Source organism: Ursus maritimus, unplaced genomic scaffold (assembly GCF_017311325.1).
Source record: "Ursus maritimus isolate PB19 unplaced genomic scaffold, ASM1731132v1 scaffold_33, whole genome shotgun sequence".
In the NCBI taxonomy this organism is placed as follows: domain Eukaryota; kingdom Metazoa; phylum Chordata; class Mammalia; order Carnivora; family Ursidae; genus Ursus; species Ursus maritimus.
Genome location: NW_024425897.1, coordinates 12,772,260 through 12,788,437, shown reverse-complemented (window position 1 = coordinate 12,788,437; position 16,178 = coordinate 12,772,260). Strand labels below are relative to the sequence as shown.

The following is a 16,178-nucleotide window of genomic DNA, read 5'->3' as shown; positions in this document are numbered from 1 at the left end:
ACATCTGGGGGTGAAATTACTGGGTCATAGCGCAGTTCTGTGTCCAACCAGACCATTTTCCACGGCAGCTGCATCATTTCACGTTCCCACCAAATGCCTGCAGGGGTCCGCTTTCTCCCCATCCTCGCCTGGAGCTTGCTGTTTTCTTTCCTCCCTCCCTCCCTTCTTTCCTTCCCCTCTGTCTCTCTCTTCCCCTCCCCTCTCCTCCCCTCCCCTCTCCTCCCCTAGCCTCCCCTCGCCTCCCCACCTAGCCTCCCCTCGCCTCCCCCCCTCCTTCCCTTCCTCTCTCCCTCCCTCTCTCTCTCCTTTCCTCCCTCCCTCTCTCTCTCTCTCTCTCTCTCTCTCTCCCTCTCTCTCTGACTGTGGCCATCCTTGTGGGTGTGAAGTGGTACAGTGCAGTTTTGATTTGCATTTCTGTAAAGATGTAGGATACATCTTTCCATGAGCTAGTGGCCATTTGTGTATCTTCTTTGGGGAAATGTCTGTTCAAGTCCTTCCCTCATTTTAGAGTCAGGTTGTCTTTTTGTTGTTAAGTTGTAAGACGTCTGTATATATTCTGGATACTAAACTATTACCAAACACATGTTTGGTAATATTTTCTCCCGTTCTGTAAGCTGTTTTTTCACTTTATTGAGAGTACCCTTAGATGCACAGAAGTGTTTAATAAATGAGGTCCACTTTATCTATTTTTTCTTTATGCTTATGCTTCTGGTGTCACATCTGAGAATCCCTGGCCAACTGCAAGGTCATGACAATTTACTCCTATGTTTTCTTTTAAATTTTTTGTGGTTTTGGTTCTTTTTTTTTTTTTTTTTTTGCTGGGAAGAGACCAATTCTGTCGTTTATTACCAAAAAATTTCTAACCCCTGAGAAGGTGCACCGTTCCTGGAAGTACTGCAATACCAGGTCAATGCGTGGAGTGAACGAAGCAAGCTCCTATTTCATCTCCTAACTCCAAAAATCCATTTAATATATTGTCCTCGGATAGAGGACGTATCAGATATTAAACTGATAAGAACAGATACTACACTTGATCTTAGCCAAAAGGCCGAGAAGCCATTGTGGTTTTGGTTCTTATTTTTATTTATTAAATTTTTTAAAAAAATATTTAATTAATGAATTAATTTATTTGACTGAGAGAGACAGCCAGCAAGAGAGGGAACACAAGCAGGGGGAGTGGGAGAGGAAGAAGCAGGCTCCCAGCGGAGGAGCCCGATGCGGGACTCGATCCCAGAACGCCGGGATCACGCCCTGGGCTGAAGGCAGACGCTTAACGACTGCACCACCCAGGCGCCCCTGGTTGTTATATTTAGGTTGTTGACTCATTTTTTAAAAAAGATTTATTTATTTATTTTAGAGAGAGACAGTGAGTGAGTGAGAGAGCACGAGCGGGAGGGGCAGAGGGAGAGGGGGAGGGAATCTCAAGCAGACTCCACACTGAGAACAGAGCCTGACGGGGGCCTCAATCTCATGACCTGAGCCGAAATCAAGAGTTGGATGCGTAACCAACTGAACCACTCAGGCGCCCTAGTTGTTGACTCATTTTGAGTTAATTTTTGTGTATGTTCTGAGTTAGGAGTCCAACCTCATTCTTTTGCTTTTGGAAATCAGTTGTCCCAGAACCATATGTTGAAGAGATTATTCTTTCCCCTTTGAACGGTCCTTTTTAAATTTTTAAAAATTTTTTTAAGTTTATTTATTTTCTTTTGTAATCTCTATACCCAACGTGAGGCTTGAACTCACAACCCTGAGATTAAGAGTTGTACGCTCTTCTGACTGTCCAAGTGCCCCCCCCCCATCAAATGGTCTAGATATCTTCATCAAAAATCTATTGACCATAGATGTAGGGGTTTATTTCGGGACTCTTCATTCCATTCCGTTGGTCTCTATGTTTGTCTTTATGCCAGCACCACACTATTCTGACTGTAGTTTCACAGTAAGTTTTGAAATTGTGAAGTATGAGTCCTCCAACTTTGTTCTTTTTTAAGGTTGTTTTGGCTGTTTGGGTTCCCTGCAGTTCCATACCTGTATATTGCTCCAGGTAGTAGGGCCACCTTAATGGTAGACAGTCTTCCAATCCAGGAGCGTGGGATGGCTTGCATTTACTTAGTCTTCTTCAATTCCTTTCAGCAATGTTTTATACACTAGCATTGTACAGGTCTTTCACCTCCTTGGTTAAATTTATTCCTAGATATTTTATTTTTTTGGATGCTATTGTAAATAGAATTGTTTTCTTTCTTTTTTTAAAAAAGATTTTCTTTATTTGAAAGAGAGAGCGCGAGTGCACAAACGGGGAGAGGCAGAGGGAGAGGGAGAAGCAGGCTCCCCTCTGAGCAAGGAGCCCAATGTGGGACTCAATCCCAGGACCCTGGGATCATGAGCTGAGCCGAAGGCAGTTGCTTTACCGACTGAGCCACCCAGGTGCCCCTGGAATTGTTTTCTTAATTTCCTTTTCAGGTTTTTTTTTTTTTAAAAAGATTTTATTTATTTGAGAGAGAGAGAGAGCACGAGTAGGGTGGGGAGAGGCAAAGGGAGCTGGAGAGGGAGAACAGACTCCCCACCGAGCAGGGAGCCTGACGTGGGGCTTGATCCCAGGACCCCAGGATCATGACCTGAGCCAAAGGGAGACACTTTACCGACCGAGCCACACAGGCACCCCTCCTTTTCAGATTGTTCATTGTTGGTGCCTAGAAGCACAACTAATTCATCTTGTATCCTACACTTTTGCTTAATTTGTTTATTACTCCTTTTAGGGTTTTTTTATATGTGTGGATTCTTTAGGATTTTCTATACACAGGTATCTCCTGCTTTTTGAACATTCACATTATGCCACTTTGCTTTTGTAAGAGACCTACATTAGATCTACGTTAGTACCTGTTTTTGCTAACTAGAAGAAATCCGAAGAGGATTTTTGCTTTTGGGAGAAAAGGTGAAAAGTGAAAATAGCATTCAGCGTTTGTTTTGCAGAGAGCTGTTAAAGAGGCAGCATGTACCCTGAGCAGTGGCAGTGGCACACCAAGCTCCTTTGGCAAGAACTACACTCAGCATCTCAGCCTCAAGCCACCATAACTTTAAACTATGTCTGTGAGCATCTGAGCTTTATCTTGATTTATTTTGTGCATCCATTAGCAAGATATGTCCTAAGCTACCGAGAAAAGCCGAAGAGGGGTTATTTTGTGGGTCTAGGAATGTTGAAAAATGTTTCCATATAAATTAATGGTAATTGCTTCTTTGCTTTTTGCCATTTCAATTTAGGAAAGGTTTCATAAGAACCTCTCTACTTTCAGGTTAGCAGGGAAACTCGTATAGGATCCTGCCATCTATGATGAGAGATGGTTTTATCTCTTTGTTTTCAATTTGGATGGCTTTTATTTCTTTTTCTTGTCTAATTGCTTTGGCTAGGACCTTCAGTACAGTGTTGAATAGCAGTGGTGAAAGTGAGCGTCCTTGTCTTGTTCCTGATCTTAGGGGAAAGCTCTCATTTTTCACCACTGAGTATGTATTAACAGTAGGTTTTTCATAAACGTGCTTTATTACATTGACGTTCCTTTCTGTTCCTACTTGTCCGACTTTTTTTTTTTTTTAAATCATGAAAGGGTATTGTATTTTGCCAAATGCTTTTTTTTGGTGTTAATTGAGGTGATCATGTGGTTTCCCTCTTTGTTCAATGAATGTGATTTGTTATATTGGTTGACGCTGAACTGCCCTCGAGGGATTTTTCTTTAAAAAGAAACTTGATGATCTTAAAAGAAAAAAGCCTCCTGGGGCGCCTGGGTGGCTCAGTCGTTAAGCGTCTGCCTTCGGCTCAGGGCGTGTTCCCGGCGTTATGGGATTGAGCCCCACATCAGGCTCCTCCACTGGGAGCCTGCTTCTTCCTCTCCCACTCCCCCTGCTTGTGTTCCCTCTCTCGCTGGCTGTCTCTATCTCTGTCAAATAAATAAATAAAATCTTTAAAAAAAGAAAAGAAAAGAAAAAAGCCTCCTGACCCTAGGTATAACTTGGAAAATACCCTTGACGACATTTTAGCAAATTCTGTTGTGCAGAGTCTAAAGGAAGTATTCAGATCATGCAGTTCTAGGAAAACTTGAGAACTTTTCCACTTCCCTTTTGAACATAATGTTGAAATTTAAAAAGAAAAAAAACCTTTTAGATGCTAAGTTGATATACTTGAGCTTTGTGGGGCTGTTTTTTTTTTTTTTTTTTTTTTTTTTAGTACTTCTGTAGCCTGAGGCAAAATTTGTTCTGAAATTTCAACATGTTCAGGTTGTGTTTTGTTTGCTTATTAACAATATTTACTTCTGGGGCACCTGGGTGTCTCACTCAGTTAAGCGTCTGCCTGGCATGATCCCGGAGTCTGGAGATCGAGCCCCGCATAGGGCTCCCTGATCAGCCGGAAGCCTGCTTCTCCCTCTGCCCCTACCCCCACTCGTGCTCTCTCTCTCTCTCACAAATAAATAAAATCTTTAAAAAAAAAACAATATTTTTGTCAAATAATAATGATCTACTCATTAATTGGACAGAATTAGTGTAGCAGGAAGAGGCATGGGTAAGAAATCAGAATATCTGAATTCCTGTATTTGACAAAATGAATTTCTGTCTGTTGTTAAGCTCTCACTTTAAAAAGAAGATTTTACTTATTGATTTGAGAGGAATAGAGAGAGAGCATGAGTAAGGGCAGGGGGAGAGGTGGAGGGTAAGAGAGAAACAGACTCCCTGCTGAGCAGAGTGCTCGACATGGGGCTTGATCCCAGGACCTGGAGATCATGACTTGAGCTGAAGGCAGATGCTTAACCATCCAAGCCACTCAGGGGCCCCAAGCTCTCACGTGTTACTGGATGCTGTTCTGGACCCTGGAACAGCACAGACTGCCCTTGGTCTTGCTGGGTTTTCATTCTAGTTGTAAGCATATCCCATGCCAGGTGTACTAGTGCTAGGAAGAAAATAAGGCAAGGTGCCCTTCCTCCTCCCAGAACCATGATGATGATGATGACAGTAATATAGTGATGGTGGTGGTGGTGATGAAGCTGATGATGGCAGAAGCAATAGTCTGTTTATATCTATGAATTGGAATACAGTGATGAGTCTTTTGTTTCTTTTTGGATTCCAGCTTTATTGAGGTAATTCATATACCGTCCAGTTCACTCATGTAAGCTATATGCTTCAGTAATCTATAGTACATTCACAGAGTCGTTCAACCATCACTACAGTTTTATTTTATTTTTTCCATCACTACACTTTTAGAACATTTTCACCCTCCAGACAGAACCCCGGTACCCTTTAGCTCCCTCCCACCAGCCCTAGGCAACCACTAATCTCTCTGTGTCTATGAATTTGCCTATTCTGGGATACATGGAATCATACAATGTAGTCTTTGGGGGCTGATTCCTTTCAATTGGCATAATGTTTTCGAGATTCATCTGTGTTGTAGCAATTCCAGTGTTTCATTCCTTTTTTTTTTTTAAGTTTTTTTTAATTTATTCATTTGAGAGAGAGACAGAGACAGAGAGAGCACAAGCCAGGGGGAGAGGCAGGGGGAGAGGGAGAAACAGACTCCCCACTGAGCAGGGAGCCCGATGCAGGACTCGATCCCAGGACCCCAGGATCGGGACCTGAGCCAAAGGCAGGCGCTTAACCATCTGAGCCACTCAGGCACTGCTCCATTCTTTTTTTTACAAATGAATGATATTCCACTGTATGGATGGATCACCTCTTGTTTATCCATCTTTCAGTTAATGGACGTTTGGATTGTTTCTACTTTTTGGGTCTTAAGAGTCTGTAACAAGAGCCCTTTAACAGGCATGATCTGTTTCTTCCGTGCATGTTTCTGATTTATGGTGAGCATTTGTTGGTGTACCTAAATTAGAGGGGAGAAACTGACATCCAGAGGTGTTCAGGAACGTGCCCAGGACCCCAGAGCACATCGTGGGCAGAGCTGCTGTGTCCACTGCCTTTCGCCTCTGGTGCTCTCCGCTGAATACACAGCAGCCCAGCTGCCACGAACGAACCCCTTTAAGACCGAAATAACTCAATTTCGTAGACTCTAAAATGTCTTCCCTTTTTTCTTTACAGGTTTTCTGAATGATATTGCTTCTTTTTCTATCTTGTTTGATTTTCTCCGTGCTTGACCTTTTCCTGGTTAAAAATCTGGGGGAAAATGATGGACTCTAAGCAAGTCACCAAGAGTAAATCAGAAGGGAGCTGTATCCCAAGCCAGGAGCCCTTTCCAGCCTCAGACTGCTCAGGGGAGCCACCACAAAAAAATGGTGACCGCAGCCCTCTGCCAGAGACTCCTAACCAGGCTGAGCCAGCCTCCCACAAAGGTCCCAAAGATGCCTGTGGGCAAAGAACTTCCAGGCCACCCCCACACCAGAATGCCCCAGGAAACCCCTGTTCCTCTGATGACGCCCCCGCAGCGCTCCAAGCCAATGGGACGGGGACCGAAGGCCTGAGGACCCCGGATACCAATGGCCTGTCATCTCCAGCCAGGCCTCAGGGCCAGCGAACCAGACCGCTCTCCAAAGAAGACGAGAAGCAGGAGCACCTCAAGAGGCAGCTGATGACCAACTTCGTCTTGGGCTCCTTTGATGACAACTCGTCCGATGAGGACCCTGGTGCGGGCTTGTTCCGAGAGTCCTCCCGGAAGAGCAGCCGGGCCAGCCTGGGGACCCTGTCCCTGGAGGCCGCTCTGGCTGTAGGCGAGTCTGAGAGCCCCGTCCCCGCTATGAGGTAACGGGCCCTGGGTCCTCCTAAGTGGGCGGCACAGAGTAAGGGTGGGGGCTGCCCCCTTCCCCGCTCAGTCAGGCCAGCCACTGGTGCCCACGTGTCGAGGGTACTTACGGGAAGTGCAGAAAACATAAGCCTTGCCTTCTTCCTTCCTTCCTTTCAAAATTATTTATTGAGTATCTACTGCGTGTAGGGGCCCGGTGCCAGGAGACTGTCCTTTTGGAAGAAACTGGCCTGGCTGGGCAAGATGACCTTGTGTGTGACTCGTTACAATTTAAGCTGACGAGAGCCACACGGGATGATGGGGGCCTGGAGGGAAGGACAGGTTCCCTGCCTCCTGAAGAGACATTTGTTTATTTGTTTGTGGATTCTCTCAATGGGTAACTAACAAGTGAAATATATACCTTCCCCTAGGGGTGCCTTCAAAGCAGAAACTCGGATACATTTGCTGGAAACGAATGCCCGCCTGTAGGTCCACTGTGGGTGGGAGTATATCCTAGGTGTGCAGTGGATGGCTTTGTTTGTTTTTGTTGTTGTGTTCAAGCTTCGCCACCTCCCTTCCCCAATTACAAACAGAATACAGTAGTTCCAGGTGGAAAACTTGGGGAGCAGACAAGGGAAAAAGAAAAGAGCCATCAGCCATCACTTGGCCGGTCAGAGAGCTCTCTGCCCCCCTTCTGGTGTTTCTTCCCTCCTTCTGGTCTGTTCCCTCCTCTGGGGTAGAATCTCACTGGCTGTTCTTTTCAGCACCTCTTGTACTCTTTCTCCCAAATGTGAAAAGCCTGGACGAGGAGGTGGCTTCCTCCATAGGCACCCACATTCCCAGGGAGCTTAATTTGAACCCTGGTGACTGGAAGTAGAAGGTAGAGAAAAGAGAAAAGGCAAGTATTCCCCATCCTGACGATCGTCAGGGGGAAACTAGTTTGAGGTTCTGGAAGGGTTCAAGGAAGGGAAGGCTTCAGGGTCTGGTACAAAGTGTCAGAACCAGAGTTGGTTCAACCTTGACTCTGCCACCCCCCACCCCCAACTGTGTGACCTTGGGCATGGTGTTCACCTTTCCCGGCCTCAGTTCCTCATCTGTGAAATGCTCACGGCATTCAATGGGATAATGTTTGTAAAGTAGGCACAGAGTTGAGTACATAATAGGTACTTAATAAGCAGTAGATTCCCCTCCAACTCCTTTGCTTGGCTTGTTCTTTATCCCCCCCAGCCCCGGCACCCACTTCACCCATCACTTTACAGTGTATATCAATGATCCATTGATCCTTAGAACAACAGTACACGGCTGATGGTGGTGGTTTCCCATTTTGCAGATGATAAAACTGGGGCTCAGAGGTGAGGTACCTTTCCCAAGACCACACAGCTGGGAAGGGGCAGAGCCAAGCTTTGAGGCCAGGTCCGCCAGACGGCAGGATTTAGGGAAAAGCAGATTAGAGGAATTCACCCAAATTGACAGACATCAGAGATAATGTTAGAAGTGGACGTCCAAGCCAGGGTTGCTAAGTGGTATCTGAGTAGGAGAGGGGGCGAGATACAGTTATCACAATAGCCTCCATGGGAAGCAAGATGGAGATGTTGCTACTTTCAAGGAGCATGCCATCAGGGAGATGGGAAAAGTACAAATAAACAGGTACACCGATAAGATCATTTCTTCACATGTCCTCTCTGCCGTCCAGGAGGAAGGCAGGGTACAGGAGAGGGAGTACCTTGAGAGGATCTATTTTAGAATTAGGTGGTCAGGTCAGTGGAGAGCTTTTGGAAGAGGCAACTTTCAAATTAGACTTGAGCAGGCCAACAGAACTTTCTGCCATGAGAGAATGTTCTAGAATGGAATGTTCTAGAACTGCTGTCCAATATGGTAGCCATTAGTCACATGTGACTATGGAGATTGACATGTGGCTAGTCTGACTGAAGAAGTGAACATAAAAATTTAATTTTAATGCCTTGAAATTTAAATAGCATATGGGGTGCTGGCTATTACATTAGCACAGCTCCAGCCCTAATGGATAAGAAGAAGTCAACCATGTGAATTATTTCTACCAACGCTAATTAAAAACTTATCAAGACAGTAGGCATGCCCAAATAGTAACATTATTACTAGTATTATTCTCTCCCGAGTTCTGGATTCCCAGAAAGTTGTGAGGATCAAATGAACTAATGTCTCCAAGGTATTAAGCAAGGGAATAAAGCACTCGATAAATGGTAGGTTAAAATATGGAGCTGGGGCAAGTCTTCCCACTGTCTCCCCACTACTCACTGTCTTCCACCACCATTTTTAGGGGTCTTTGCTGGCTTGTGCTTCAACCATAGCTTCTCTGAGCTGCTGCATTTATGAAGACAAAAGATACTTAACTAAGGGCTTGTCTTTGCATGACAATGAGCCCGAGTATTAAATGAGGTTTCTGCCTTTGTATCTTCATTACACAGAAACTTAGCACTGCAGGTAAATCTTTTATCATGCCTTATCCCAGGACTTGGGGGAAGGGGGCAGAGGGATCATGGTTTTTTATAAACTGTGGGGTAGTGGGAGATGCAAAGGGCTGTAGTAGGGTACACAAGGAGGACCAATGTGCTGTGTGACCTTGGGTGGGTCCCTTACCCTCTCTGAACCTCTACCTCTTCATCTATAGCATGGGAGGCTGGACAGCCCCCTGAAGTGTGACCTCTGGTCACAGATCTCACTGGACAGGTATTTTGTCCCCAATCTATGTGCTTTCCAGAGTCTAGAATTTAGGATTTTGGCACCCAGGACAACTCAGGTAGTTCTGCTGGTGCCTCCCAAGATACTGTCATTTCTGTGAGGAACGTTTCCAGTTCCAGTAGGGTCCCCAAATGAGGGGCCTCTGATGGAAGAGACCAGCATGGGTTTGTTGTTCCTAATGACCTGGAATGAGAATCCCATGGGGCGGTATCTTCAGGGAGTCAAGGCTTAGACGCTTGTCCTGGTGCTGCTATCTCTGGTGGTTGGTTGCATGAAAAGAATGATGTCATAACCTGCGTGTTCCAGCCTGTTGGAAACAATGATATCAAAACGAAGCCAAGTGTTCCGTCATCCTCTTGTAGAGTCTTCGGCTTTGGTATTTGGGCAGCTTTGGGACCCTCAGTAGCCTGGTGTTTGGCAGCCCCTCGTTGACCCTTTTGCTTACATCCATTGGTAGCATCTTGGGTCAACTCTGATGAAATGTTCAGGGGGACCTCCCAATCCCCTCCAAACCCTCCAGAGTGTTGCTTTGTGGAGGGCCACTGCTGGGCTTTTTCCCTTATGCAGGGTGGGAATGCCTCTTCGCTGGGGCCCGTAGGTCAAAAGCCCAGGCCACTTTGAGATGTGGGCAGGTGGCTTGCAACCACCTGGAGGATTGAGGAAATGAAGCCTGGTATAGAAGGCCAGTGTGCTGACAAAGAGTCCCTGTTAGAATCCAGATAGCTCCTGTATTTTTTTTTTTTTTTCTTGATCAGGTGCTAAGTGCTCTGCACCCTCGGGCACACCCCCTAACCTTTTGAGGCTCAATTTCTGCAATATGGTGGCAGCTCCCTGCCTCCATGGAGGTTTGAGCTACTTCTTTCAGCCCTTCCCACTTCGCAGACAGAAAACTAAGACCTGGGGGGTTTATTCCAGGGGTCTGCACTTACGTGGAAGCCACAGCAAAGAAGTGGCATAGATAGGTCTGTGGCTCTTCCCTGCTGCTGGCACTTTCTTCAGAGAGCCACTTGGCCTCCGTGTCACCTCGAAGGTCACCTTGTGGTCCATGCTGGCCTCTTGCTGCCGGGCCACCAGCTAGGCAGCTGGATAGAAAAAGCGCCTGTTTACTTTTGTGGCTTGGGGGGAGGGAGCTCTTTTTGAATGATCTTCAAAGGGGCCTTTGTCTTCCCCCTGTGCCCTTACAGTTTCCAGAATACTCATACTTGCATCCCCATTCTGGGCCTTTGTGCTTGCTGTTCCCTCTGAACTGAAGTGGTCACTTTCCCCCTCATACCCTTAAATCTCCCCCCAGGGCCTGCTTCATTGTGTGTGACCTGTGTGGTCAGCTCTGCTGTCACCCTCTTGAAATTCTCTAACTTTTGAACCAGGGCCTCCACATTTTCATTTTGCACTGGGCCCCATAAATTCCGTAGCCCATCCTGCCTGCCCATCAAAGTTACCTCCTCTGAAGGGCCTTCCCTGTCCCTCTGCCACCTTTAGTTTTTATTTATTTTTAGCATTTTTAAAAGATTTTATTTAAGGGAGGGGCAGAGGGAGAGGGAGAAGCAGACTCCCCGCTGAGCAGGGAGCCCGACATGGGGCTCGATCCCAGGACCCTGAGATCATGACCCAAGCCCAGTGCAGACACTTAACTGACTGAGCCACCCAGGTGCCCCCCCCCCCGCCATCTTTAAACTATTCCCCATGGGGCACCATTTCTTGATTGATTGCTCTGGTGTGTTTTCACAATATTTAATGTTTGGAGATTGTGTCTTTAATTTCCTTGTGTGTTGATTGACTTGATTGCTTCCTGTCTCCTGTAGTGGCCAGCAAACTCCATGACAATGGGGCCATATGGGTCTCTGCTTTTCCCCACTGCCTAGTCTAGTGTGGGTTCATGGTAGACTCTGAATAAATAAATGCATGAAGCAGTGATCAACCCAGGCTTGCTAAAGACAGAATTCTGCATTCCTGGGGCATGCAAAACAGTTTATGAATGAATCTGGGAATGGATGAATGAATGAATGAATGAATGAACAGATGGATGGATGGATAGATGATGGATGGATGGATGAGTAGGTGGGTGGGTGGATGGATGAATAGATGGATGAATGAATAAATTGATAGATGGATGAAGAGATGAATGGATGGATGGATGGATGGATGGATGGATGGATGAATAGGCATTTTATTGTTGCTTTTTGGCAGCAGTAGCATTTTTGTTTTCATAAAACTCTGCATAAATCTTGTAATTTTATAGACTAGTTCTGTGGTTAAACCCCAATTTTTCTTCTGCATTTTATATGGTCGTACAATCTCCCTATTCCCTTCCATCTTCCCAGCTGGTGAGGGCGGGCTACGGTTATGGACCCAATGACTTTGTGCTGTCTGTTCAAGTCGCCTTCTCGTCTCTTCCCTTTTGGGTTTGTCTCAGGCCAGGGGTTGGGATTGGCTTTTCCGTGGACTTGGAAATAGTCCCTAAGGGTTGGAATTCCCATGCAAACCCTTAGAAACAAATCTGGTGAAAACATTACATGTGACGGAATGGTTGCTCACATATTGTGGAATGAAGGTTACAGGGCAATCCCACTTTGGTCAACAAGGGGCAATGTGGTTGCTGCACAGTGGGTCTGGGGTAAGATACCAATTCAGAGCCGTCTCTTACTAGTTTGTTACCCTAATTGTTCTACCCTGTGGGGTGCATGTATGGACTGAATGGATGGGACAAGTTCAGGGTCACTCAAGTGCAGTCCTGAAATTTAAAGTTATGACCCGGAAGTTCATAAGTTGGCCATGAACTCATTTAGAAGAAAAATCTGCCATGAATAGATGTGAAGTTGTTTGGAGTCTTTATTTATCCTGTTTTGTGTGAATATTCACGCCTTCTGCTGCAGAAATAGTAACATGAAAATGTAAAACATAAAGTTTTACCATCCCCCCCTCAGAAGTTCTCAAATTCCAAAGCATACTGAGTCTTGGGAGTTTGGAGTTTTGGATAAGGGACTGTGGATAATGTAACGTGCTTACAATGTTCCCTGGCTCTTAGAAAGCACAGAAAATGCCTGCGCTTAATAAATATGTGTGTGTGTGTGTGTGTGTGTGTGTGTGGCTGGAAAGTCTATAAGGAATGTGTCAAAATAGTTAATAATCATTATCTTTGTGTGGTGCAGTTATAAGTCATTTAAATTTTCTTCTGCATTTTCTAAATTTTTGCTGTAAATATTGTTATAATAAGTATTAATAACGTTTAATAATAAAACATTTTAAAAAATATTGAGGGCAAAAAGTGAACCAGTCATCTCAGTTCCTAGACAAGCAGCTGAAGCCCAGAGAGGTTCAGGGGTCTCTCAGGGGTCTCCCAACAGGATGATCATAGGCCCTGGGGGCCATTGGAACCCAGACCCTCAGCAGGTGTGGATCAGAAACTGGTCTGCAAACTCCCGCTGTTGACGCCTAACCTGGGCTCCAGGAAAGATGTCTCTGCCCTCCTCCTAACCTGTTCTTAGCATTAGTGAGAAGAGTCAGGAGCAATTCACAGGCCAGCCATTAAGCTGTGTGACCTTGGGGATGTCGCCTGCCCTCGCAGGGGGCTGGACTGGGATGCTCTGAGGTCCTTGTTGGCTCTAACAGCTTTCACTTTTGGTTCTTCGTGTGTGGAGGTGTGCGTGGGGGGCTGGGAGAGGGAGGGAGGACAGCAGTGATAAAGTTTGTTAACTTAGAACCATTTTCTCCTTGGCCGGTTACTGTGGATGGTCGGGTACCAGGTAAGCCTAAGGACAAAGTCAGAGATGAAACGGTCAAGTGGAGAAGCTAAGGTTTGTCCCATCCATTCATTGGCTTGGAAGAATTTATTGCAGCCCTGCTACGTGCCAGACTCTGTGACAACACTGTGGGTACACAGACGGTGGGACCTGGCTCCTGCCCTTGGAGAGGCCAGCGGAGGAGCCTAAGAGGCGATGAACCCAGAGCGTTTCCCATCGCAGGTGGGGAGAGTGGCCGGCTGTGGGCTGGCACGCTGGCTCCTCCATTCGGCTGTCAGGTGGCCTGGGCCGAGCTCTTCCCTTTCTGCACCCCGGCAACTTCCAGAACGAGGTCACAGTGGTCCCTACCTCACAGGGCTGGTGTCAGGCTTACTTGAGTGGCTGGGAGCCCAGTACTTAAAGCCATGCCACAGTGCGATCTCTGTCATTCAGTGCAAAGCACAGTGTCATACCCGGGACCTGCAGTCCAGATAGGTCTGGCTTCCCATCACAGACCAGCCCCATGACCTCTCTCAGCTGCAGTTTCCTTCTCTGTCGAAACGGGATAATGCTGGCGTCCACCTCACAAGCGTGCTGAGATCACAGGAGAGGAAGTGGCAGGTGTGGATGGCCCAGGGGCTGCCTCGGGTGCTGTCGCTGGAATGGGCATCTTCCAGAGTTCTCCCTTGTGGCCATGGATCTTCCCAAGCCCCGCCAGGCGTACAACTTTAAGGTATAGCAACCTGTGTCCACAGAGGAGGAAGAGGAAGGGGGCAGGTGCAGTGTCCCTGACAAATGGATGAAATACAAACTTTCCCTGCCACCTCCCCCACTGCTCACTTCCATGCCCCGGGTGTTGAGTTTAAGAGAGGCTTCGCAGGGCAGACCTCAGATCCCGGGGAGGCGCAGTGAAGGAACAGCAGGCAAGCCAGCTGACACCGGGACCTCAGTTTACCCTTCCGTCCCAGTGGCATCCCGGGGCGGCTTGCAGTGGGCATCCCCTGGGTCCTTCTGCTCATCATCACCCTCTGCACCTCTTCCCTGCTCCAGGTAGCGTGCAGGTCAGAAAACTTTAAATTGCCTGTAAATATTTTTGTTTGTCCCTCAATGAAATCCCATGGATCTTTTGATCATGTTTTAATTTATTCATTCCTTTACTGATTTAGGGAGGGGCTGGCAGAAACCCCATTTCCAAAACTTTTTAGCTCCTAAGGTGTTTTCTGGGGTCTTTGGGGAAAGGGGGGGGTCCCTGTTTTTGCGGCGTTTCATTTGTGGGCTGGGTGTTGAGGTTAAGACGTTGGCATTCATACAGGGTACAGAGCACCGGAACATCCCTTTCTCTCTCAAGTACTGGTATCCCGCTTTAGAAGAATCTGTCACTTCTGCTCTGTGGTTAATGGAACATTTCTCCCATCACATATTGAAATGGATTATTTTATTTTTCTTTGAATGAATGCACATCATATGTGGATGATGTCACAGAGAAGTGGAGAGAAGGCGTTTGCTCAAGGTCACACAGAGTATAGGGACGGGCTTGAGGCCACTCCCTGCTCAGGCCTTTCCACTGTGTGGCTAGCCACTTGCAAGTGCACTCTCTTTGTGTGTGTGTGTGTGTGTGTGTGTGTGTGTGTGTGTGTGTTTTGTCACTGACCTGGGTTTTTCCTCGACAATACCAACAAGTTAAATTCAGCCTCTAAGGAGACTGAGCAGAAGGGCTTAGAGCATGAGACCGCATCTGCAGCCAAGTTCAGAGTGTGTCATTGAAATCACAGTGATGGTGTTTAAAGGAGATGTTTATATAAAGGCGGTGTTGTGCGTGGGAGTGTGTATTATTCTTTCCGTCCCATCTTCTATACCTTATAATGCAGGCAGAGAAAAATCCAAGTCATGATCACTCTGATGACATGCAAAGCGCAGACGTCGAAGTGAAGTGCTTTTCTCGAGAAGCCCCCACGTAAGAGTGAGGTGTGTTAGGATGTCTCCAAGGCTGTATTAGCAGAGAAGTTAGCATAACCACACTGTTCAACAGCCATTGGGGTTTCGTCAATAGAGAATAAAACCCCAGAGCAATGCAAGTAAACTGGTGAGAGTTCTCTCCCGTTTGATCCTAACTGATTTGGGGTAGGGTGGGGGTGTTTTGAAATATTTTCATTGCCTGATTTTAATTGTTTTCCCTATTTCGAGGTGATTGTATTTAAATTTGGGTCATTTAGAGGATGAATTTTGGGGGGGGGTTGTTTGGAACTTTAAAAAGCAAATCAGCCTATGGTGGGTCTGATTTTTTTGGAGGGAGTGAAGATAAGGCCATGAAGAACCTTCTAGAAACTTTGAAGAACTGATCATTTTGTTCACCTGTTTTATTTTTTAATCCTGTTGTTGAAAAAGTTATATGGTTAGAGCAGCGCTAACTGGTGCCCTCAGGCAGGGCTGCTTATATAATTCCTAGTTCACATTGTGGCCACATGGACCGAGCCTCCTGGAGATGGGGCCCTAGCTGTGCCTTCGCATGGGCATTCATTTGCAAATATTTACATTATTTTTTGGTATTTTGTTTGCTGTGAACATAGGCTGCATTTATTATCATGCAGTGTTTTCTAGGCAGTGTTTTGGATCCTTTTTATTTATTATAACTCCTTGCGGAAGAGTTCATTCGTTCGAGCTGGAATCAGTTTGCCTGGGTTCAAGGCTCAGCTCTGTCACCCTTGGGAAACATACATCTCTGGGTCCCATTTCCTTATCTGCGTTATGGAAATAAAAACGAAAGGATCGCTGTGAAAGAGGACAAAGGCACAAAAGAGCACTAAGTGTGTGTTAGTCTGACCAGAGCGCAGCTTATGTGTTAAAAATGTTTTTGAGTAATGTTACGTTAGTTTCAGGTGTACGACATAGTGACTGGACAAATGTATACGTCATGCTGTGCTTGCTGTGGGTGCAGCTACCAGGTGTCACCATACATCGCTACCACGGAATCAACGACTGTATTCCTTATGCTGTGCCTTTCTTTCCCGTGACTTAATCATTCCTTAACTGGAAGT

At 46.2% G+C, this 16,178-nt stretch overlaps 1 protein-coding gene and 1 non-coding gene across 2 annotated transcripts in view; one reads left to right on the top strand and one right to left on the bottom strand.

Annotated features, from left to right (window-relative positions):
- Positions 1–869: 869 nt before the first annotated feature.
- Positions 870–1,060, bottom strand: LOC121100078. The gene has a single exon (XR_005831807.1). It is a non-coding gene; the product is annotated as a U2 spliceosomal RNA (small nuclear RNA).
- A 5,018-nt stretch (positions 1,061–6,078) lies between these two features.
- The window catches only part of ACACB (acetyl-CoA carboxylase beta), a 100,272-nt gene continuing 90,172 nt past the window's right edge, over positions 6,079–16,178 (top strand). Inside the window, 2 exon segments of the mRNA XM_040619812.1 lie at positions 6,079–6,117; positions 6,119–6,726. Coding sequence (XP_040475746.1) covers positions 6,079–6,117; positions 6,119–6,726 — 647 coding nt within the window.